The following is a 26416-nucleotide window of genomic DNA, read 5'->3' as shown; positions in this document are numbered from 1 at the left end:
AAACGAAAAACAGATCACATCTTCGAAAGGACAAAACATTTAAAGCAATCCTAATGATAACAAAATAACAAAAACTGCTAGCGAGAAAGAAGCGCGAACACAATGTTTTATGTTCCAACCATCGATCTCATGCTCCTCTCGCTCCCTCTCGCCGCGATGCTCGTTTCGACTTTCTTACATTGCTACTCCTCTCCTCTCTCGTTTTTCCCCCTCCCTGTCAGCCAGAAATCACACAAAATCGGCTCCTGTAAAATTTTAAACTGCCGGCTGAGGGACATTAAATGCCAGCAGGAAACCCCAGTAGCCACAAAATTAGAAAATAATTGAGCAAAGGAAAGGGAGAAGAAAGGCAGTGATGACTGGGGTTGCACAACCGCTGACGCTACATTGAGCAGGCAGAGAAAGGGGGAGAAAAGAACGAAACAGAAACGAAGGGAAGGGAAAAGAAAACGGACAAGGAAAGGAGAAATTGGGGGAGCATGTTGTCCAAATACTTGCCCGCAAGATGGGCAAATAAGGGACCTCAGCAATCCTTGCTCTGATTCCGTGGGTCAAGTTTCCCATTGGAAGCGTGTGGGTTAACACGATTTGAGTCCCTGCCTGCCTGTTGCGCACCCTCTCCCACCGCCATCATCAAGTTAGCAGTGACGCCAATGCACAGGATGACTTCAAGGGATCAGCAAACTGTACCTAACTCCTTGCCTTACCGTTAATTTTCTTAGACAAAAGTAACATCACATCTATCCTCAAGCTGGACTTAATTCAAAGAAACTGAGCGGTCGTAAATTAAATGTCATAGATGGATCTAGAATTCCGTGTGCACTTGCAGCAGTGCGCCATTATAGACCATTTCAAAGGTTCGTGACTCTAGCGGTTGGTGTTAAGGCACAGTCACTTTTCAGACAGTGAATTTTATACAAAACATTTTCTAGTCCAGGGTCCCCACTGGTTTTTAGAAACAACATTCCATGACTTTTCCATGACTTTCCATGAGCCTCAATAACATTTTCCATGACTAGATCCACAGGTCGCCATTTCCAAACACGCAAACTTTTTACGTCTTGTCACTGCCAGTTTTGACACTGGCTTGCTTTGCACTGAATTTGAGTCAGTTTCTACGCAGTGTCTCTTCGACAAGCAAGTCAAGCATTTGCTACGCAGTCAGATTATCGGTAATGTTTGCTGGTCCTGTCATTTCACTAAACTGGACCAGCCACTGCTTGTATCCATCTGCACTTTCGTAAATTCCGTTTCGTAACCGTCACTGTGACTTGACGAACTGTCATTTTTTTCACCGCGATACACAGTTCATTGCGAAGATCTTCCTCTGTAATTCGTTCCAATTTCGCATACTTTTTGTTATCAACAAACAACTCGAAAGAAAGTTTCAAACTCATCATCCTCCATCTTGCTTGTCGAAGCGCTAAAGTACTTTATCGATGCAAAAACAAAAGCAGAAAACTTCGACGAAACCGACTCAAATGCAGCGCAGATGACACGACGAGATAACGGAAGGAAGTGAGCCTCGCTTTGGCTCAAGTGCCGTTAAAAATACCGTTATTCTCGTATGCAATTTATACGAATGAGAAGTTGGTCATACGAACAAGCCTTGTGCTGGCGACGCAAATCACTACTGGCTGGGCAACGAAATTCGCCGCTGGCGTGCTGAAGGTTAATTTTTTTTCTTGCTTATTTTTGTTAAATTCCATGACTTTCCATGACTTGAATTGAAATTCCATGACTTTCCAGGCCTGGAAAATTAAAAATCAAATTCCATGACTTTCCAGGTTTTCCATGACCTGTACGAACCCTGCTAGTCATGATGCCAACAGAGAGAGTGGCCATTGGCTGATTTAATCCCAGCGAGACCCTAGGGATCTGAGTAGTTCAGTCATATGCAAGGAAAGGTACTGAGCAACTGCTGAACAAGCCGTGGACAGATCCACCAGAACGAATCAGGTTCGCTCGGTGCGAGAAGCACTGTCTGTCTAACGATCAATGTTCATATGTGAAATCGATACGGGAAGAAGAAGTTTCGCAAAAGTTTTCTGCTCTGAAAAAAAGTCTTGAACGAAAACTTAAGTTTTTCATGCTATTTTGATGGGCATAGACGAACTTACCGTAATGTGCTCCATCTTGAATGTTTCTGCTACCTTTAGTATCTGAATCCAGGTCTAAATTAAAGTACGACCTCAACAATACAGACAACCCAGGAATGTTTATTTATATTTTCCTCACATTTGTGTGCTATGAAGAGAAGGCACGATCCTTTGATAACGCAAGAACATGAATACGTTTAATGGTTGTCATATTAAAGCAACAACAACAGCAACAACAGACAATGACAATCCTTACAATTTTATACTTTCTCCATACCTTTATTACAATAAAAAGAAAGGAAAAGGAGGGAAAAAAGCTTACATTGGCAAACATATTGAAAGGCTACGTAAGCAACGTCTTCACTCGTAGTACATTTATTAATTCTTCTTCGAACGTGACACGTTCAAATTATTAACATAATTTGCCAGTCAGTTCAAATCTTGGAAAGTATGAGATGGGGAGTGGGGGTGGGACATTACATGTTTTAGCAGAAAAGCTTACAAATAATATCTAAAAATAACAGGTTCATTATTTTTCTACTTACCAGTTATAACGTTCTCCGTTCCGCCAATGTTGACGTGTTCGATCAACTTCCTGTTGAGCTGCAATCGTAAGAAAGAGATGAGAAAATATTAATCATCATCCATCAGACCAAATGTCACACCGTTAATAAAAGGTCGTACACATGATTTGTACTTATTGAATAAAGCCCTTTTTATTTGTTCGCCTTTTTCCTTTTCTTCAGCCCGTTAGTTCTTTTTTTGGTTCGTTCTTTTCTGGGGAGGGAAGCCGAGAAGGAGAGCATCCTGACATTATTGCTCTGAGTAATCCTTCAGGCGGGAAACGAAATTGCGGTAAATGTGAGATAAAAAGAGATTTGATTTTCTGTTTGAACAACTGCTGGAGAGAACAAAAATCAACGGGTTGAAAAGCCGCAGCTTATTTTGTTGTGTTTGCTTGGCAGCGCATCTTCACGGCAGCTTTAAAAAAAAAAGACCTCGAATATATTTATGAATAGATCGTGATTTGTAAATAATGTCAGGAAAACGCGGGAGGTGCTGAAATGATGTGATGTTTATTAGTTATTGTTCGCTGAGAGATTGTTGGGGATAAGGTTGTTTACTGTTTTTAACGAGTGAGATCGAGAGAGAGAGAGAGAGAGAGAGAGAGAGAGAGAGAGAGAGAGAGAGAGAGAGAGAGAGAGAGAGAGAGAGAGAGAGAGAGAGAGAGAGAGAGAGAGAGAGAGAGAGAGAGAGAGAGAGAGAGAGAGAGAGAGAACAAGATCGAAAGAGAGATAGATACATACACAACAAGAGAGAGAGAGAGAGAGAGAGAGAGAGAGAGAGAGAGAGAGAGAGAGAGAGAGAGAGAGAGAGAGAGAGAGAGAGATGTTACGTGGTTTCTCGAAACGGCAAAAAAATAAAAAAAATTCGAAATTCTTTTATTTAAACTAACTCGTGTCAAGGACCGAAAAGCAGGATACGCTCACGCCTGGCGGCACAAAAGGCTGGTCTTTGAATAAAAATATAGAGAAACCGAAAAAAAATGCTTGTCAAAATGTCCTCTGCTTCGTTGCTTGCAAGAGTGGCTTGTCCGACGGAAGAACGTGTTCATCAGTTGTAGGTCGTGATGATGAAACATCAGCTTCAAAATGTCTGCAATTTATTTTCGTTCTGGAACTGCATTCATAATAATTATATGTTTTTCTTTGTGCAACACTCGCCAGTGGTACATATTGGACGATTTAAGTTCAAATATGTTTGTTTCCGTTACGAACGCAGGTACAACCAAAATACACAGACAGGCAAAGAGAACCCATTTCCCAATCAACATACACCTCTCTCTCTCTCTCTCTCTCTCTCTCTCTCTCTCTCTCTCTCTCTCTCTCTCTCTCTCTCTCTCTCTCTCTCTCTCTCTCAATTGTCATCATTTTGAAACACAAGACCTCCTCTTGGAATGTGACTGCCACACGATACTCTCATAGAAATGGTGCTCCAGTTGCCTTGCTCCAGAAGTGCCCGGCGCCTTCATGTGGCGACCTCCCCCCCCCCCCCTGCCCCCCAAACTGGTGCTGGTAACAACGCCTGCTTCCCGTCACTTCTTCTGTTGCTCAAGGCACTCGCAGTAGCCAGTACCATCTTCAAGCAAATCTCTCCACCTTTTCTTGTGATATTTTAATTGATCGCTCAGCTCTTTAGCGACAAGAGACTGTTCAATTGGATTGCATATGACAGGGGGTCCACCCTTACAGACGCAACTGAATCTGGAATGAATGCTTGACAGGACATTCATGTTCATCTTGCCATAACTGAGGCAGAATTCTTCCTCGAAATGATGTAATCAAATTAGTGGGCAAATTGGCGCAGTTGTTCCTCTCCAAGATTTTTCTTCGGGGGCTGTGAAATTTGCACTTTGGTTTAAACAATGTTTATTCATATTTACATGTTCAGGAAATGTACATCCACATAAGGTGAAAACAACAACAAGCCTACGGCTTATGGTGGTGTCTTCAAACAAATTTACAAGAAGAACATGGCAGACAGTCAAGCCCTTACACAGTAAGCAAAAACAATCTGTACATTTTACACAAAATATCATCCAAATTTAGAAGAGAAAAGAAAAGAAGAAAATTAGCACTTTACACTATCCTCTGACATTAACAAGGCACCATCGTTTTCAAAACAAATCCAGGAACGCTGTCTAAATCTAAATGATTGTCAAAGTCCTCCGCATAGAAACACAGCAAATAGTTTTTATCTTCAAGAAACAAAATTCAACAAGTTCTCTAAAATAATTTTTCTCTTTTGAATCTAACTTGAATCCAACATTCTAAATACAGTTGTTGAAGAGAAGACCCCCAGGCAAGACGGCCATCAACAATTTCACAATCCCCTGCTTCGTGGATTGTCTTGTGCTACCAGCTGTGAGCGCGCTGAAGCATCTCATCAACATGATTTCATTTTCTTCCTAGACAAATGAAGCAGGCAACAGTTACGAGGGGTTCCACGGGCATGTTCATAATGACAGACACTTGGTGAAGCCTGCCTAGGGGCATGCAGCGGGAAGTGTGACCAACGTGTTTCAGCAAGTGGGGGACGCCAGACCTGTGACTAAGCAGGAAACAATGCTGGAAGCAGCAGTGATGATGACACACAATTACGCGGGTTATGTCACACTATGTCTTTCTTTTTTTCTGTCACTAAATCCTTAGCAACTCATGGACAGTTGCACTCTAGTACATCAGAATTCCGATAGTAATATTAATCATGTGTCCGATGTCAAGCATTTACTCGATCACTTTTTCAGGGAGAAACACCACACACCCCTACAAATCTATCCAGTTTGCTTCTAGTCACATTCTTACGTCTAGCTGCGAGAGTATGCCGTGCAAACTTCAGCTGGGGAAAAAACAATAACTTTAGTTTGTCTTAGCCTGGAAAGTTAGGCATTTTGGCCAGAAATCATTTAACTTGGTTATCATATCTCAAGTCTGGCAGACCTCTTCACACACAAAAGTACTAGTATGGACCAACGAAGAAGCACACACACACACACACACACACACACACACACACACACACACACACACACACACACACACACACACACACACACACACACACACACACACACGTCGGAAAACTAAAGAACCAAGACACTCCTACCCCCCCCCCCCCCCCTTCCAACCTCCCCGAAACTCGACACACTTTCAAAATATACTCGTAACTTTAAACCAGAAATGGAGAAGACAGAAAAAGAGAAGTGATGGCCGAACCTTCAGTGTTGGGGTTTTGATTCCATTAAGATTATTGCTATCTTGGCCTGGGCTTAATGAAACTCTCAGCCTGACTAATGTAGCGCCGTCACAATGCTCCCCCGAGTCTCTGTCCTCGCTAGCTGGCTGCGCATTAAACATTCATCGCCCAAAAGAAAGGACAAAAAAGTTCGACTGTGTACGTGGTGACAATAAAAGAGAACAATAGGATGTAGGAATGGGGGGGGGGGGGGGGGGGGGCGGGGGGGGGGGGGGGGACGGGGGTAGAGAAAAATGGAGAAAAGAAAGGAATCGAAGGATAGGGTGGTAGTATGTGAAATTTCTCTTCGTTCGTCCTGACACATCACACACACACACACACACACCCACACACACATATGCCTTTAGTCTTTATCAGCCGCTTGACTTTTTTGTCAAACAACAAAGAGCGAGATACGTATGATACATTCTTGCAAATATTCTGAGGTTGTTTTCCTATCTTTCTTGAGCTAGTACTGCTTTAAACAAAAAGGAGTTCCTCCAGATGTCATGCACGGTTAAGATGGGGATGGGGCAACCGAGGTAAAATGGAAAGAGAGGAGGGTGGCTCTAGTGTTACACACTGGGGATTGGAAGTGATCTTAATGTGCCAGCTTCGTCAAGTGTCTGTCTCGGGCTGCCCAAACTCAATTAAAGAAATTGCATGCATTGCGATGCAGCGACTTGAGGTTTCCTTCTTTTTCCCTTGTCGTGAGGTTAGGTTACTGCTTCCCTGTGTGTGCAGGAACGCTCACCCAAAATCTCAGTTGTTACTTCTATCACCAGTCACGTGCAGGTCTCTGCAATTAGATCAGACAAGAAGCGCGTAAGCAAAAACGTGAGACGAAAAAGACAAGAGAGAGAAGGATAATAAGAAAAGGACAAGAACAAAATGAATGACGACCAGAGAAAAGTTGGCTGCGATGTAAGCTCTCTCTCTCTCTCTCTCTCTCTCTCTCTCTCTCTCTCTCTCTTTCGTGCATTTCCTCATACCAACTTTGTTCTTTCAAAAGTATATGGTGCGGTTAACAGTTTTTATTACTAATTCAGTGCCCCATATGGCTTTTTGACCAATCAGGCCTGGACGGATTCTAGGTGACCCTCTAAATGTGATAACGTTCAGGCAGGGACCCTTTTTGTTTATCACGCTAAAAAAAACCAAGACAAAGTAAACATTTCAATCAACAATATCAGCGTGATTTATTCTAAAGAATGACACTTCAAATGCTGTCAGATAGGGGAAGGACTCCTAATATGGACCACTTTTTGTTTCATGCTAATAACTATCTTGTTTTCTTGCGAAGAAGTTTCATTTTGTGTTTGGTAGTCCTTCTCTCTTAGGTTAACCGTTAGGCCTAATTAGAGTGAAATAGCTTTGATAGATATTCAGCAAAAATTAAATACAGAAAGAAACACAAATGGTCCATATTAGACTACACGGCGTAGAACTCTATCGTTCAAGCTGGTTGTACGGAGAAGGGTACCATGTGAACTTTGCAGAACCTGGTACCTAACTACTAAAAGAATAGAATTCATCAATGTTCACGCACTAATAGCTGCGCATACGCTAGTACTGATTTTATTAATGAATTGATTTAGCAAAGAGGCAGTTATCTCCCTGCCGAAGCCACGATTATTCCCCATGGAAAATCGTCCGCAGTGAAAAGCTTTTCAACCAATGAGAATTTAGCTGTGTTTGTTTCCGCGGGACATATCATCATGGCAGCGAACTGCACTATACATTTTCAGAATGTAGAACTGGACCCCATTTTCAAGTGTTTCGTGGGCAAAAGCTTTGACATGTGCATCTGAGTGGATTAACCTTGACCGTGAAGAATTGACGGAACGAGTCACAAATGGACAAACAGCTGAAACGAGTACCTATCATCGTGTCGTCTGCTACCAGCGTCTGACATGTATTGTTCAACTCCAGCGAACGAAGAAACACTATGTACAGCGAATTGACACTTCCAGTGATGCTGTTGTTGTCACTCCTTCAGATCCACAGTGTGTGTCAAGCTCTCCTGCCTTGGTCAAGCGTAAGAAAGCGAAATGCAGCCAGGGGCGGATCTGGGTTTTGAAAGGGGGGGGTGCAAATTTTTTTTTTTTTTTTTTTGTATCTTATCAGCGAAGGCGCGAAGCGCCGAACCGATGGCGCGAAGCGCCGAGCATGCTAGGGGGGTCCGGGGGCATGCCCCCCCGGAATTTTTTTTTAAAAAGGAAGCAAAATTGTGCAATCTGGTGCAATCTGAGCGTGTAAAGTGCTATTTTCAGGTGATACATTTTTCTTCTTTTTTTTTTTTTTTTTTTTTGTTTGTCCCGCTGGGGGGGGGTGCATTTGCACCCATTGCACCCCCCCCCAGATCCGCCCCTGAGTGTGTTGATCCCAAACACCTGTCTTCCTGCGTATGTTACACTACTAGTTTTTTGGCTCACGTAAGTGTAGCCTATGCGATCGTAACTTTGTCTGTCTGTGCGTGCGTGTGTGTGTGCGTGTGTGTGTGTGTGTGTCTGTGTTTGTGCGTGTGTATGTCTGTGGTAGAAACTCTAACATTTGAAGACGTCACATTACATTGACGTCACATTATGACGTAAGAGGGTTAGACGTCACGCGAAGGAAGTACTGAAAGTCTCGGTCATTATTATTTTGAGCGGGCTGAAACTAGTGTACAGATCTAGATCAGTGTCTCGCTTTCTTGCACAGTTTCACCTATTCTCTTTCTGTGTGTGTGTGTATGTGTGTGTGTGTGTGTGTGTGGGCGTGTACATCTATACAAATGAGGAAAAAATCTGTACACACTTGGTAACAAATGGGGAATTTGAAAAAAATGGGGATGCCAAAAAATTCCCCATTTTTTTCAACTATATTTCCTGAAAGTACATGCCTCAATTTGACGGAAAGAATGTCATAACAATGTTCAAAATGACATTCTTTCCGTCCTCTATAGGCGACGAAATAGGTCAAATTTTGTGCCTTTTTGAGTCACTTGAGAAAAAGTGACTCTATGTAATCGGTCAGTGTTAGTCTGTCCGGCCGGCCGTCCGGCCGGCCGGCCGTCCGTCCGTAGACACCACCTTAACGTTGGACTTTTCTCGGAAACTATCAAAGCGATCGGGCTCATATTTTGTTTAGTCGTGACCTCCAATGACCTCTACACTTTAACGATGGTTTCGTTGACCTTTGACCTTTTTCAAGGTCACAGGTCAGCGTCAAAGGAAAAATTAGACATTTTATATCTTTGACAAAGTTCATCGGATGTGATTGAAACTTTGTAGGATTATTCTTTACATCAAAGTATTTACATCTGTAGCCTTTTACGAACGTTATCAGAAAAACAAGGGAGATAACTAGCCTTTTCTGTTCGGCAACACACAACTTAACGTTGGGCTTTTCTCGGAAACTATAAAAGTGACCGGGCTCAAATTTTATGTGAACGTGACTCATTGTGTTGTGAATAGCAATTTCTTCCTGTCCATCTGATGCCTCATATAATATTCAGAACTGCGAAAGTGACTCGATCGAGCGTTTGCTCTTCTTGTTTAGTGTAAAATTCGTCGATGCCGGAGCGAGTACTGCACTCAGTGCCGTTGTAGTGCAAGTGCACTACAAACGCACTATCCGTTGTGTGAATGTGTGTATTAGCAAGTCCTCATTTGTGACCTTATACACGTATGTGTGTGTGTGTGTGTGTGTGTGTGTGTGTGTGTGTGTGTATGTGTGACGGAGTGATTGAGTTTGTGTTACTGTTTGTCGATTTCTTACGTGAGCCTTGATGGCTTCGCCTCTTGTCTATGATAGTGGTGGTCCAGTGAACGATACCTTCCGCCTGTGGTTACACATAAAAGGAAAGGGCCTGAACCTTCTGAGCAACCAGTGGAGACTTGTGCTGACATATGGCGAGATGTGAGTAAAAACCTGCTTGAATTTCATTTGAAATAGTTTTGTGTATATTTCTGAGCAAATTAAGTTTGATATTGATAATCTTCTAATTAACACTTCATAGCATCACAACAGTTTAGGATTAATATAGCAGAGGTACAATAAGGTGCAGATGCAACATGTTATTGTTTATACAGGGGCCTATGTGATTGATATATCATTTTTGGCTCACGAAGTGTAGCCTATGCGATCGTAACTTTGTCTGTCTGTGCGTGCGTGCGTGCGTGCGTGCGTGCGTGCGTGCGTGCGTGCGTGTCTGCGTGCGTGTGTGTGTGTGATAGAAACTTTAACATTTCCGAGTCTATGGATAAAGCTCGCATAAGAAGATTACGTCTCGGTCAAAAGTGTTTGACGTGTGTGATAGAAACTATTTGAAGACGTCACATTATGACGTAAGAGGGTTAGACGTCACGCAAAGGAATTACTGAAAGTCTCGGTCATTGTTATTTTGAGCGGGCCGAGACTATTTGGCAGTCGTGTCCCTGTAAGTAGGCTACATGCAGACAGACAGATCTAGATCTAGTGTCTCTCTTTCTTGCACAGTGTCACCTAAGCTTACTGTGTGTGTGGGTGTGTATGTGTGACGGAGTGATTGAGTTTGTGTTACTGTTTGTCTATTTCTTACGTGAGCCTTGAAGGCTTCGCCTCTTGTTCTTGTAGTGGTTATACAGCTAATGAGTTATGATAGTAAACTGTGCTTTTCAATGGGTTAAATTCAGAGTATGAAATGCAACTAGGCAGTTGTTTTACTGCAACAAAGATCACCTACTTTGGTAATTTTGAATTCTGACTGTAGGTATTAAGGTTGTCATTAATATTATGACAGAAATTCATATTAGGATACACAATAACACTGCAGTACATGCATGCAGATATTGACAAACTAATGCTTGGGCACACACATGTTCTGTTCTGTTTAATACATGTCATTGTTTTTGTATAGATCTGAGTTTTAACTGCACAGATAAACAGTTGAAACACATTGTACACACCCCCTATAATGATGTTATACATTTCAACCATTTATGTATCTGATTATTTTTTCTTCAGTTCCTCTCCTTGGCACTTGACCTACTAGCCTTCTTTGCAAAGTTTCCTCAGCTGCATCTACAGACCTTACTCAATTGGACTGGATTCGCAGTGCAAGATGGCAGATTCCGCCAATGTCGAAAGTAGGTTTGATGAATTGTGTTCCATACAAAATAGGATATACTAACAGTAACAGTGTAACGAATACATTGGAATTGGTTTCCACTAACACTTTCTAACACGCTGTCACTTTTTTTTTTAAAGTTGAAAGGAAGTGAGGACATTTTTTTTCTTGTAAGTGTATACAGTGGAACCCCCAAAGTTAAGACTTCCTCCATTTAAGACCTTGCCTTTTCAGATTTTCTGTTCATAACTTATCTAAATTTACCCCCGATTTAAGATTCTCCTTTTTAAGACCTGGTTTTCTCAGATTTTTGGAGGTCATAAATGTGGGTTCCACTGTACATGTATAAACCTAACATATATTTTGTAACTAACCACTTTAGTGGAAATGTAACTTTTTTTCTACTGGTTGGTCCGGTGTCAGAATAATGTGACTGGGTGAGACATGAAGCCTGTGCTGCGACTTATGTCTTGTGTGTGGCGCACGTTATATGTCAAAGCAGCACCGCCCTGATATGGCCCTTCGTGGTCGGCTGGGCGTAAAGCAAACAAACAAACAAACAAAACTTTTTTTCTTTTTTTTTAAACACTGGGACCATAAACTGTTTCTTTTACCTTTGTTCTTAAAAATATACTTTCATTATTGTTATTTTTCAAGCAGCCAAAATGTGTTTTTTTTAAAGCAAAAATGTATTTACACTTTCTCACACAAACTTTTCGTGTTTTTTTCTGCTTCAAGCATCTGATTGTTTTCTCGGCTTGCACGTTTTCCTATGTAATATGTTGTAAAGATTGGGTACCTGTCTAACAAAATAACTGAAAAGAAACATGTATACACCTAAAATGGTTTTTTTTGTATTTTTTACCCTTCCACTTTATTGGACATGTCTGTTTGTGGGTTTTTTAAACACTGGATCCTTAAAGGTGTTTCTTTTATCTTTGTTCCTAGCACAGGCACACAAATAAAATGTTATAATTTTTTTTTAACACAAGCAACCAAAATGTGTTATTATTTTAAACAAACATTCATTTACACGTACTCACACAAACAAACTTGTCATTCTTTTTATCTACTTCAAGCACAATTATGCTCTTTTACCCCGCTTGTGTGTTTTCCTTTGTCTGTTGTACAGGTTTGAGACCTGCCTATGATAGTCAGCAGTCCAACAGACACATCGACGGTTCTTGCCATACATTCAGGTTTCAAGGGAACTGGAACTGCAACACATTGTCCTCGTTTTTGACCAGGCCATTTTTGCGAAAGCACAGGTCATCAGGTGGCAAGACCCAGTCTTCAGGGAGACCCTGATTCATTCCTGACTTTAAACATGCAGTGCTGGTAAACTTTGCGGTACATATCACGCTTTGACCTTGTGTCAACTGTTCCGCCGCGCCTTTGCTTAAACTTGCGGATAATGCAATTATCTTCATTTGCCAGTATTTGATGGTAGGTTCTATTAATATTCCCTTGAAAGTCAATCATATAGTTTAAAGAGTTTTATGTGTCTGTTTTGTACAGTTTGCAGCATGATATCAGGGATGTTCCTACAAATTCATACATGTATACAGGACAAATGTCCTCTAGCTCTTCAACATCAATAGGACATTTGAACGCTTTTAGAAACGTCAATGGACATCATAATTTTGTGCAAAACACATTCCATGGAATGGCTCCAAAATCATATGCTTAAGGAAAAGCTTAATATTTTCACACACTCACACACACACACACACACACACACACACACACACACACACACACACACACACACACACACACACACACACACACACACACACACACACACACATTAAGGAACAATAAACATAGTGTACAGAAATTGGCTTATTGATGTATGGCACACAGCTTCACAGTGTGTTTATTTTTTTTTAGAAATTCAAACACAATGAACGCCAGAATGTTTTGAAACATAACTGTGCAACATGTCAACACTGTATCTATAATACTTCAAAAAACATCACAGGAAAACGCAAACTTTTTTTACGCGTCAAAATGAGATGTCAAAATTGACACATCAACTGTGTAGAAATACGATATTGGCACTAATTACGACAACAAATTCACTGTATATAACATGTATACAAGAAATTAATAAAAACACGCTTAAACCAAAATGTTTGACAATATTGAGGCATTTCTGTATTAAAATAACACATTATGGAATGGAAAATAGATTTTTTGTAAAAATTCCAGGTAGTACTGCCACCTTAAAGTTGATTTGAAAAAAAAAAAAATTTAATATTTTTTAAATTTCTTAAATTTAAATTTTTTAAATTTTTTTTGGTGTGAAAGAAACTTCTTGAGGTGTGACTCTAAACACATGCCCCCTAAAAAAAACAAGGTTTTTGTAAAACAAAACATTTTAAAATGAATAAAAATTGATTTCGGCAACTGTCTGTTTGTGACTGACACTGGGCGATTATCCCCCCCTTATGTTGCAATTTTCCAGAGAATGTGCAATACTAAAAGTGAGAACATTTTTGTTTCTGACTACACATACCATGTCATGAGACAATTTGATGTCAAATCATTGTACCCTTTTCGAGACAACGGAACTCATTTTCTAGGCTTCTTATGGAGCCAGACCCTGCGGCCTTCTCGAATCACTGTGAAAAGCCCACTATACTTCAAAATAACATGATACAACTTAGTGCGCAAGTCAGACTAATCAAAATATGCTTTAGATTTATCTGTTTCGGGTTGATGAGAGCATTATTTTAAGCACACCAGGAAACTAAAGAAGCTTATCAACAAGTCGCGTAAGGCGAAAATAGGGCCTACAACATTTATAGTCAGTCGGCCAAGGACTGTTTTGGTTACTTTTTGGCGTCACGTTAGCAAACACAGTGTTCTGATAGATTTTAACACCACAACACTAAATCTAAAGTCGTGGGGCAATATTCCAAACCACCGGTGAGAAAAACGTTGGTTTGTATGTATGTTTTCCTTCTTTGGCGTTACTATTCTCGTTTAGAGGGTTGGGTTCATAAAACGGACATAAAACTTAAACCGCTTGACAGAAATTCTATAACTGTAAATCATTCGAAAGGAAAGGAATTCATGTACATGTTTGTGCCACTTAAAATGACGTCATTTTCTGTTTGTGCCTGTAGTTTTGATGTAATTCAGTATGCTCAAAAAATCATAATGAGGCAAGTAAATCAGCTTTGGTTTTCAGTGTAAAACATTTGAATAGTTCCAAGAAATGAAACATACACATGTTAAATTTAAAAGGATAAGTAAGGCAAATTCAAAAGAGCATCTTAATATCATTTGCAGGTTTAAACCTATTGATTGTGAGTAGTTTCAACGCCGTAGTATTCGGCTATACTGATAGCGCGCTGACGCCAGGTGTAAACAAAGCGTTGTCGCCAACTTCACGAAAAATGTTCCCCATTCAAAACAAAATGTGTCTCTTTGAAACCACGTACATGGTTGTGGGAATGAGTAAGGTTTGTATTTAGTACATGTTTGTTTTTCAACGAGAAATATACACGTTAACGAACATACGAACCGATTTGCTGCAGATCTGTCCTCACTCAAGCATGTTCGCCCACTTTCATCCCATCCTACACGCCTCTTTGTCGATAAATGGACTGACAAGCCAAACTGTTATGTTCATTGATGTGTCCTGCGTTGATGTGTGAAATATCAACATTCAAAACGGTCTGTATTGTGCAAACATTCAAAAAGAAATGAAGCAGTCAAAACTGTGTGGTAGCGCACCGCCGCAACGTCTGGAAAAATCTAGAGAACTCTTATGGACAGCTTGTAAGACAAAACATTGTTACAACACAAAATAATTCTTTTACCGTCGAGGAAAAGTCAGTACAATTCAAACCTGTGAAAGTAGGGGGTGTGGATGTAGATCGTTTGGGTCGCGGAATTAAGGGGTTTGCATTTTTGAACATACACGCACGCACGCACGCACGCACGCACGCATCCACGCACGCACACACACACACACACACACACACACAGACACACACAGACACACACGCTCATACCCTCACACACAGACACACACGCTCATACCCTCACACACATACGTACGCACGCAGACACACACATAGACACATACACAAAAATAAACACACACACATAGACAAACTGACAGACATACACACAGTGTTACAAAAACCGACACAGACACACACACATGCACGCACGCACTTACGCTCGCAAACAAAGACGTATGCTTACAGCGATACACTTACGCAAAAAACAAACAAACACGCACACAAACACACAAACAGAAAGACAGACTTTATTCTTGGTAGAGAAATGCTTTTTTTGTATTGCTTTTCTCTTTAAGTGCAGATACCTCGCCGAGAGAGAGTGGGAGAGAGAGAGAGAGAGAGAGAGAGAGAGAGAGAGAGAGAGAGAGAGAGAGAGAGAGAGAGAGAGAGAGAGAGAGACAGACAGACAGACAGACAGACAGACAGACAGACAGACACTGAGACAGACAGACGGAGAGAGAGAAAGAGACAGAGAGAGATAGACAGACAGACTGATAGACAGACAGAAGGAGATACAGACAGACAAACAGACAGACAGACAGAGACAAACACACAGACAGAGACACACAGACAGACTTTACTATTGTTTCACTATTATATTGTATGTGTAATTAATTTTGTTAAACCACATGTTACGTTCACCACTGCATGTGTAACCATGTAAAAAGTTACCATCGCTTTATATGTGTTTACTTGCATTGTAATCCTAGGGTGGGGGGAGGGGGGTATAAATGTATGTAACGCGCTATACATGCCTTTTAGCAGACTAGAATTGGAATTTTTATTTGAAGACTACCGTAGCAGTGTGACACGTGGTTCATACGTTATTACCTTATTACAAAGAGAAAAAGATAACGGCACTCACGCAACCGGAAATAGAATTTATTAATGAAATGCTATCATCAATTTAGTAATTAATGCGATGTAAAACATCCTAAAACTGTCGTATGATCACGACATCGTTTAGCATTTAGGATCACATGGTGCCAATGTGTTCACAATGCACTAATCACAGACAACAGTTATACACTTTACGTACATGTAACTCTCCAAATGACATTTTCTGCCACTTGAAACAAATGACTTTCGAAGGAAATTTAACTCAGATATATAAATATTATGTATGCACTTTAATATCTACTTGCACTTTTTGGAAGAAAAAGCTTTTTCTGAGATAAGGTGTGTACCTCCTAAATTTAAAAATCTTCCCGTAGAAAAACCGGAAGTATCGTGTGCTAAGCATATGCAGATGTTTAAAAAGTTAATTGTGCTAATGTAGAACATCCTGCCTATGTATATGTATAGGTTTTGAATACTTTAGGGGAAAAGCATAGCCAATATTCATTCATCTTTAACTAACACCCATAATCTCAGGGCCCGTTTTGTTAGTGGGGGTAGGGTTTCAATGAGTCAAAAAATCACTTTCATTCAACATTTTCTGCCATTTCAAATACATACACGTAATTGCACAATTTCTTGAATTTTAAGATGCTTTAACTGACTATACCAAGAAAACCTGCACTTTTTGCAGAATCATTTTTTTGTCCATGATTTATGTTTAAAAATGTCAATTCTTACGGAAAAAAATGCTAACGGTTGCCTCACCAGAGGGCACGCACCTATGACGAGAATCGTGTCTGCCAATTGAAATGCATATATTTTGAAATAAGGGGAATCATAACATATTTCACTGTAAAGTGTCTCACTCTAATACCTTCTGGGTTCATGGTGTATTTGGTTAAGTGAATTGCAGATAAGGCTTTTTGAAAACTTTGCACGTGACTAATAAGATTGTGACAGCTATACAGAGCGCTCAAGTTCACATTGCGGCTGTTCTGTCTAATTCGCGGGGTCGCTTCGACATTTCTTTTGGTCAAAATAAACGGTATTAAACCCGTTATTTCTAATATGCTGACTGTTAGCAAATGATAACAGACATGTCTCACAAACGATATCAGCATTCGCCTGAAGGCTCATGTTTGATATCTTTTTCTCGACAAGTCTGTTATCCTTTGCTAACAGTCAGCATATTACAAATAACTCATAATATTCATATTGAGATAGGAGCTTGTTTGGCGTGTTTCAGCCATATCTGTGGAAAGTCTACATGACAAAAATGCTTCAAGGGAAACATCGTCACTCGCAGAGATGCCGCAAGGATCTACACGAAGGGATATATCCAAAAACGAGTATCTTGCGCTGTTGCACGTGACTAATAAGATTGTGGATCAGGCAAAATCGGGGCAAATGACACCATCTTCTGTGACGCATTTTCCAGAAAAACAGAGGAGGCGAAATTAAAACCTAAGTCTAAATCTGCTTCCAGAATCTGGTATGGCCGTGTATATTGCGTGTTGGCAGTCATCTCGTGCCGGCCTGCCCGACCATTTGCTGTGATCTATTGCCAGTGTTGCGTGCCGTTGTTGAGTGCTAGGACATTTTGGTCTGTTCTTATCGGCCCCAATTGTCAAGCCGAGGGCACAATATCCGGAAAAGTAGGTCAACGATGGACAAGAATCTATTCTGTTCTTGTTCCTGGATGACCCATGCCTGCAGTAATGGAACCGTATGGTAATGCCAGTCTGTCGCCGGTCACTGAATTAATTATGCATTGTCCTGCACCTTGCCGCTAGGACGCCTGGGAAAAGTAGATGGCAGAATAACAACAGTTATGTATTTGAAGTCTTTTGTGTCCATGGTTCCCTTTGTAAACTGGCTTTGACTCGTTCAAGCCTAACAATTAAGCACCCGCCGCACCACCATTGAGACACACATGCCATATCCCAGCCTAACGTGCTCTGTTAGCTTAATCATTATTTTAAACAATGTAAGCATTTTATTCGACACAGTTCCTTAGCCTGTAGTCTCGCATTAGCAACCAGTGTTGCGCATTTACTTCTGGAAGTACGTTACACACGCTTACTTCCACAAAATAATCGACAGTTTTCCAAACTATGTGTGATACGATTGTGCAAAGCCAGACGCTATTTAACTGAAAACATATCTCCATGACGGAAAGCCTGTTCGAGTTCTTTTAAAAGTTTTCTTACATATAACATGCTTTATTAGATGTGTTTTTCCCGTAAGTAAGATGAATCTTTCACTCTCATAAATGTTGATATGCATTTCATCAAACTATTGAAACATAAATGCCAGCTTTTGTTGCACCCATCATATTGCAGATTGATGGGTGCCACTGTATATCTCCATAATTCGTATGGCGTACCTCCGAGAACTAAGCTGCCTACTTCAATTGTCGGGTAGAGCAGAAAGTTGATTCTTGTACCTCTCAATTCACTGTAATAACAGTCGTAAAAAGACTCAAACACCAAGCATAATAGAAGGATGTATGACGACCTGGTTGCCAGACCGAGGTCTGCTGGCGTTGTAAGCATCGACTCTGCCTAAAGTGCCTGACAGTGCACAATAGACGATATCCGAAACAACTCTGTCAGGGTTTTCACGGGCAGCGGAAGAGTGACAACCCTTCTCAACACTGTGTCAAACATTGCCACCTATCAGGGGAACACTGTGTCAAACATTGCCACCTATCAGGGGAACACTGTGTCAAACATTGCCACCTATCAGGGGAACACTGTGTCAAACATTGCCACCTATCAGGGGAACACTGTGTCAAACATTGCCACCTATCAGGGGAACACTGTGTCAAACATTGCCACCTATCAGGGGAACACTGTGTCAAACATTGCCACCTATCAGGGAAGGCAAGTGATTATGGGAAATCAACTCCGATTGGCATTTTTTGCGGTGTCCGCTCCGATGGCAATATCTTCGACTACTCATGGAAACCTACACAGAGTAATGTTTGGAAATCGTCTTTTCCACTCTCACGACTCTACTCCGATCATGGAAACGAGCGCAGAAATAAAGAAACGAGAAAGAACGAACTTTGCGATTATGCTCTTTTCCTGCAGGCAAAACTCCTGGACGAAACTAGGTCAAGGAAGCGATTTGCGCGTGCTGTTTGCTATGTTGGTGAGAGGGAAATGAATGACAGAGGCTGAGAGGCGGAAGACATTACTGACTTGAAATTGGAAAGGCGCAGAAGAGCAGAACGCTGCTATAAAAATGAAACTGTAAAAAGTCGTTTAAAGTGGAGTATCCGTCGTGAACAATCACTGTTTCTTTAAACGCGTAAGCTACGACAATGAAATCTTTGTTTGTTTAACTCTAGCTCGATGTCATGAATTTTAATTTCATGTATTCTGCGTCAGTGTTTTTTTTAGTTCAAGATCCAGACATGCAGTTTCAAAGTCAAGGGCTTCTGTGCGCAGGGAGACAGTTGAATGTCATTGATTTCAATCAATTATGTTTTGACTTCTAAAATTGTTTTACTGTCTTTAAAAAGGCAAGTTTTCAGGGCCAAAATGCATACATAATATTCATGTTACACTAAATGCATCAACGTGAAGCTGGCGTTGTTCGATTACATGCGCTGACGGAAAAAAAACCGTGGCAGTCACTATTATGATTACCAAAGCTTTGTATGTCCTTTAAACACATCTTTAATTCAGTTGCGATCGTACAAATGTGATGTGTATATGATTATATTAGCAGTCCTTTTACAATTTAGCAATGCAGAAATTAACACGATGGCGGGTGTAGTAAAAAAATTGTATAACTATGATTGTTATAGGTGTTATTCGAGCAATTATAACATCAGTGAGAACAGCTAGAAAACATTTCACTGTGGGTCTTCTCTCTTTATAGAATCACAAAATCGATTTCATGCACACACACAAATGTGTATTTTAAAGAAAAGCTGAACGGGGAGAAAAGGGGAATGGGGGAGGGGGTGGCAGAGAGGAGAAGAGGGAAAACTACGACGAGAAAAAAAAAGTAAAACCAGGTTTCCTTAAAAATGTTATATTTTCCCTGAAACTTGTTGCCTTCAAATCGATGGTAGCCATATTCAGAGCAAAGAAAAGAAAATCTTCTATTCTTTCTGGTCACGAGAATGGTTCAAGAGATTATTCGAGGAGCTCTTGACTTTTTTGAACGCCCTGCGAGCCAGTACACAAGAAGCTCACGATTTCAGCAGCCCCCAGAGAAGCCTTGCCTCTCATGAATCAATGCTATTCTTTTTGTGTCGCTGTTTCATTTTCTCAACTTTGTACGGTCTATGAAACAGAGAGAGAGAGAGAGAGAGAGAGAGAGAGAGAGAGAGAGAGAGAGAGAGAGAGAGAGAGAGAGAGAGAGAGAGAGAGAGAGAGAGAGAGAGAGAGAGAGAGAGAGAGAGAAAGGGAGAGAGAGAGAGATCAAATCAAATCAAATCAAATCAAATCAAATTGTATTTTACGAGGGTTGTGGCATTAGCAACATAAACGAGCTTCTTTTCAACCAGCCCTCGCCCAGAGAGGGACTATTCTAATCTTGAATACATATATATCATGTATATATATACATACGTAAAACAATTACAAAAGATAAGCAAGGCAGAGAAACTATTCACATGACTATATACACGTTGTAGGCTATACATACATTCTTGCGTTATGAAACACTGATGCTTTATGGACAGATATGATCAATATGAAAATAATCAGAACGAAGTCTTCCATCACTGTGACTTTTCGTAATTTGACATTAAATGTAATGAGAGGTGTTTTTTGAAAGTATTGAGACTTGTTGGGACTCGAACTGATTCCGGGAGAGAATTCCACAAAACGCTGCCAGAATAAGCTAAACTTGATTTAAAGAGATCTATCCGCGGAATGGGGACGTTGAATTTTCGGCTTGGTTTGGCTTTAAATTTTGTAATGAAAGCACTCGGTGCATGGCCGGAAAGGATTTTGTGAAGGAGCACGCCTTTATTTGATTTAAATCTTTCTTTTAAAGGCAAAATCTTAAGTTTTTTATAATCGTCGAAAACAAGACTGGATTGTTTTAATAGAACTGATTTTAGTGCTCGTCTGTGTAGACTGTACAGTGGTTTTAAAATGTTTGCACTGGCAGAGTCCCAGATGGTCGAACAATAATCCGTGATGGTTTGTATGTATGCATTATAAAATAATAACCTTGAGTGTGGATCAAGAAAGTGCTTTATTCTGTTCAACAAATATATTTTCCTCGACACGGTTTTGCACAACGATCTAACATGATGGGTCCAAGATAAATTATTATCGATATTTACTCCCAAAACTTTGTGATCTCCTACTTCCGCTATTGCATCGTTGCCAATTAATAAGGAATGAGGATTATTCTTGATGTTTTGTCTTTTTTGCCTTGTTGTAATTAACATGTATTTGGTCTTTTGGGGGTGAAGACTCATGTGGTTATATTTTGTCCAATTAATGAGATCATCTACACTGTTCTGCAATGATAAATAAACTTTGTCTAATTTTTTATCAGAAGTGTGTATGGTCGTATCATCAGCAAATAGTTCACAATCATCATTAACACTAAAAGGAAGATCGTTAATATACAGAGAGAAAAGAAGAGGCCCAAGGACAGAACCCTGGGGGACTCCATATAACACCGGTCTTTTACTTGACATAGTGGAATTCACGCAGACGGATTGCTCTCGTCCGGCTAAGAAAGATGAGAGGAGGCATAGGGTTTGGGGTGACAATCTATACTCAGCTAATTTTCTTAAAAGTAACTCATGATTAATGACGTCGAATGCTTTTGCAAAATCGACGAATAGGACACCACAGAGTTCATTATTATTAATGTTGCTAAGCAAGTTTTCAAGAAGGTTTATTAATGCTGTGTGGCACGAATGATTTACTCTGAAGCCTGACTGATTTGAATGAATAAGGTCGTATTTCTTCAAATGTGCGGCCAAGTGTGTATATATGTGTTTTTCAAGTGGTTTGGATAAAACAGGAAGAATCGAGATTGGTCTGTAATTGGCGGGGTCAGAAGAATTACCTGATTTGAATAGCGGGATTACTTTTGCCTCCTTTAATTTGGCGGGAAAGTCAGATTTGTCCAGGCACAAGTTGTAAACGTATGTCAGAGATTCTGCAATAAAAGGGGCAGACAACTTCAAAATTTTCCCATCAAGATTATCTAGACCATGAGTACCAGTTTGTTTTAAGCATATCAGATAATGGAAGACTTCGCTCACAGATAACAGGGGGATGTCTAAATTATGTGTAATATTTTTTGAAACACAAAACTGTTTCAACTTGTCCAGATTATTCTGTTTTGATCTATCATTTGTGATTATTTTTTCAACAATAGAAGTGAAATGAATGTTAAGATCATCCGCAGGTACATCAATGACAGAAGATTTTACGGTTTTTTTACGTGTCAACTGGTTGATCACTTTCCAGATGGCTTTTGAGTTTTGTTTCGTATTTGATGCAGCGAGCTCACGGTAATATTTTTTGCGAGCAGCACGTTTCATGGACGTTACTTCGTTTCTCTGCTTTCTGTACTCTTCTTCTCTGCCATTACGTTTAAGAAAATCGCGGTGATTAATCGCACATTGAATGTCGTGTGTAAGCCATTTTGGTTTTGGGTGTTGCTGCACACGAGAGGTTCTGAATGGTGCATGTTTATCATATACTTTTATAAACAAGTTGTACCATAATTCAAATGCTTCATCGGGGTCAGTATGATTATAAATTGTTGAAAAATCTGTACAACTTAAATCAGAAAGAAATGATTCTTTATCAAGTTTTGAAAATAGCCTGTATGTTATACATGTATATGCTTTCGTTTGGGGATTCTAACCCCTTTTTTCGACCATGTGAGGCATATTGGAAAGTGATCACTACAACCAATACTTGGAACTGAGGTTTCAATAATGTTAGCCTGAGTTGACACACATATATGGTCTATAAGCGTAGATGAGGTAGCTGTAACTCTTGTTGGAATCGTTACTAATTGTTGTAAATTATGAAGGGATAACTTTTCCATCCAGCACTTGAGAGAGAGATGGAACGAACGAACGAACAAACGAACGAAAGAACGAACGAACGAACGAACTTTATTACTCAAGGATGGAGATTTTAGGCTCACGCCTAGTCTTACAATCTGTCCCTGCTAAACTAAGACATAAAAATAAAGACAATAAAAGGACAATTGTCAATCGCAATCATACAGTATTACTAATTACAACATTACCTATACGAATACATAATGCATGATAGAACATTGAAATGTACATGTATGTCAATATAATACAAAGGAAAAGAAAAGTCGACTCGCACACACACGCGCGCCGCATGCCTGCAATCACGTTCGCACTCAATACAATCGCTGCGCGACCAAGGTATACCCCTTCCGCCTTCTCTCCTCTTCTCTCCACTCTCCAGAGAGAGAGAGAGAGAGAGAGAGAGACAGAGACAGACAGACAGAGACAGAGACAGAGAGAATGAGAGAGACAGTTGTGTGTGTGTGTGTGTGTGTGTGTGTGTGTGTGTGTGTGTGTGTGTGTGTGTGTGTGTGTGTGTGCGATGCGTGTATGTACGTGTTTCAAAAAGTAAATATGCTGTATTTTCTCCAACATACACAACAATATAAGAACTACTTAAAAAATCAATGAGAGAGAGAGAGAGAGAGAGAGAGAGAGAGAGAGAGAGAGAGAGAGAGAGAGAGAGAGAGAGAGAGAGAGAGAGAGAGACTGAAAACAGGGACAATTAGAGGTAAGGCTGACATCATGACGGCAATGACGGCCTTCGTCAACAAGCCTAATCAGATTACCTCCCTTGCTTGCGGCCATTCGCGTGCTGTGTTATGCTCGGTGCACCTAATCTTCTTTCGGTCATCCCTCGCTCAGTAGCCGGCTTTTGTTTACTTAAGATCACGTATTGTAACAGAGGTATAAAGAGAATGGTTTTTGTACAAGAGAGGACAATGTATCAAACGAACACCAAACACAAAAATGACAATTAATACAAAGAAAATGTCGACGGCATTAGCGCAGAGAGAGAGAGAGAGAGAGAGAGAGAGAGAGAGAGAGAGAGAGAGAGAGAGAGAGAGAGAGAGAGAGAGAGAGAGAGAGAGAGAAAACAAATTAGTGATGACATTTAAGTGAAGCAAATGAAAGAACAAATACTGGTGACAAGGAACACAATATACAAAAATCGCGCTGACAACAACAAGCATCATACCAGAATAACATCTGCTTCAAAATACAACTAACACAAAAAGCGTGAAGATACAATACTAACTGAAAACGTCCAATGAGATGTACAGGCACAGAAGTAAAAAAACAAAAACAAAACCAAGAGTATTAAGCCGTCAGAGACAAAAAGTCGGCCACATTGAACTGAAGTTAATCTCTTTTCACTTTTTCAAACCCCTCCCTCGTTGTGTCTGATTCCGTGATTTGCCAGCAGCTCAGAAAATGTGAGCATGTAGGTGGCGGTTGCCATAACAACAGGATGCTTTGGACGCCAGTGGAGACTTTACCGGCAGTGCCCTGGCTAATTTCTCTCTGATCACAACCTTCTCCGCTTTCCACGTGTTGTATATATCTCTCTCTCCCTCTCCCCCTCTCTCTCTCACACACACACACACACATACACACACTCGTGAATACACTGCATAATAGCCTCTGTACAATTGTTGACTGCTCACGGGCACACAGATGAAAACATGCAATGCCACGTTTACATGGGAATCAAGCAGCGTTCTTTTCAAGAGAAATCCTAGCTATGCGAAGTTGCTATTTAACTATAGAGGATGATTTCAATCACCCTATAAAAATTGAACCACATTTTAAAGGCATCAAGAAAATCGCTGTTCAAAAGCAATATTTGTGTCATCTCTCTTGTAACGATGAACAGTAAAGTGTATGGGTATATAACTTTTGTCTCTGTGCGGATCACTATGAACATCATCATCATTATCACCATCGTCGTAGACATCACCATCAATAACTGCTTTATCAGCCTAAAAAATTAAGTCATTTGAAAACTACATGCCGTGTTTTCCTGATTGCTGTGTTTAGTGTGTAGGTGCGCGTGCGTGAATGCTACCTGTAATGACTGTTGTGTACACGAATAGATGGCATTGTCTATGGATGCTCGCTACACGACAGGTAGCTTGCTGCAGCTGCTTGCTGGCTCCTCCCTGCAACGTCCACTCCAGCTCACGTTTCCCCTCCTCCTCCTCTTTCACCAACTCCTCTTCCTTCTCCTCGCCTGCCTTCAATGCGGAATCTGTCACTCGGATCAACAAAATCAATCGCTGCACGACCAAGGTATACCCCTTCCGCCTTCTCTCCTCTTTTCTCCACTCCCTCTCACAGCCTCTGTCGCCCTTCTCATCTTGTTGGGTTTGTGGTTTATACTGGCATTTTATAATGGCCGCATGCATAGCTGTTCACTTTGCTGGCCGTCAGCCGTTTGTGCACCAGGGGGAATGTCGCGTTTTATGGGCAAATACCTCTTTTAGTAAACACCTGTCTGCAAGCATTACCCTAAGCAGTCACTGTTACAGGACTCTTGTATTTTAAGGTTTATGTGCCCTTTTTTTTAACGTCGTAAAAACCTTGACTGGCGCTGTACGGCACCACTCTCGTGCAAATGTAGCTACAGTGGCAGGCTATTAAAGTGTCATTAGTTATCGAGTCTCAAGGTCGCTGTTTCTGCCTGCAGATTTTCTGATCCGGCGAACTGCCGTGTTGTCTTTTCACTTCTGCGCAGCAGGCAAAACAGTGCGTTGTGCCAGCGATAGACTGCTGTGCTAGGTGGCAGCATCGTTGGACATACTACTACGGTTACGACAGTCTGCGGGCATTGATTACTTGTAGAGACAATTGACTTTCGCAGCAAGTACCATCGCTGGACAGCCTACTTCGCAAAAACTGAAAGTATTTGCATACTTAACTATTAAAAAAAAATATGAGTGGGAAACTGTAACTATATCTTCTCATTACGGGGGACAGCTGAAACTGCTTAGGACCTAGCTCGAATTTTGTTTCCTTCCATAAATCAAGTCAACGGCTTCTCCACTCGTAGGTGCTGAAGAAACAATTGGCAGAATACACACTCAAAAAACTGGTAACTGTTGTTCTTCACTAAGGTTTTTATCATCACGCGTACCGTTCTCTTATCACCTCGCTGACTTCGATTCCAGGAATACCTTATCACACAGAGCAAAGAATCGACATAGATGTGACCACAACGGCTGGCGGGCGGTAAGCGTCAATGTGCATTAGTAGATTCTTTTTAATGTAGTTTTGCAAATAGATTATCTCTTCATAAACATTTTATTCGCTCGAAATGTAAACTTTCTAGCTCTTTCTACCTCTTCATCTTCGGCTTTTTGTATTCTTTTGCTTCTTCCATGTACTTGTCCTCTTTTGATATTGATGCTTCTGCTGGTTGCGAAAGCACGTTACTTTGCAATGGAATCGAAATGCTGGTTGTTAGAAATCGAAATGAAATCCACAATGACAGCCAGTAAAC

The 26416-nt window shown here is 40.7% G+C and overlaps 1 protein-coding gene across 1 annotated transcript in view; it reads right to left on the bottom strand.

The window, feature by feature from the left end:
- The window catches only part of LOC138955462 (short-chain dehydrogenase/reductase family 42E member 1-like), a 221172-nt gene that overhangs the window by 86021 nt on the left and 108735 nt on the right, over positions 1-26416 (bottom strand). Inside the window, exon 4 of the mRNA XM_070327070.1 lies at positions 2645-2702. Within this exon, the coding sequence (XP_070183171.1) occupies positions 2645-2702 (58 nt within the window). The remainder of the gene's footprint in view (positions 1-2644; positions 2703-26416) is intronic.

Source organism: Littorina saxatilis, linkage group LG2 (genome assembly GCF_037325665.1).
Source record: "Littorina saxatilis isolate snail1 linkage group LG2, US_GU_Lsax_2.0, whole genome shotgun sequence".
In the NCBI taxonomy this organism is placed as follows: domain Eukaryota; kingdom Metazoa; phylum Mollusca; class Gastropoda; order Littorinimorpha; family Littorinidae; genus Littorina; species Littorina saxatilis.
The sequence above is the reverse complement of the archived record's forward strand: the minus strand, read 5'-3'. Positions and strand labels throughout refer to the sequence as shown.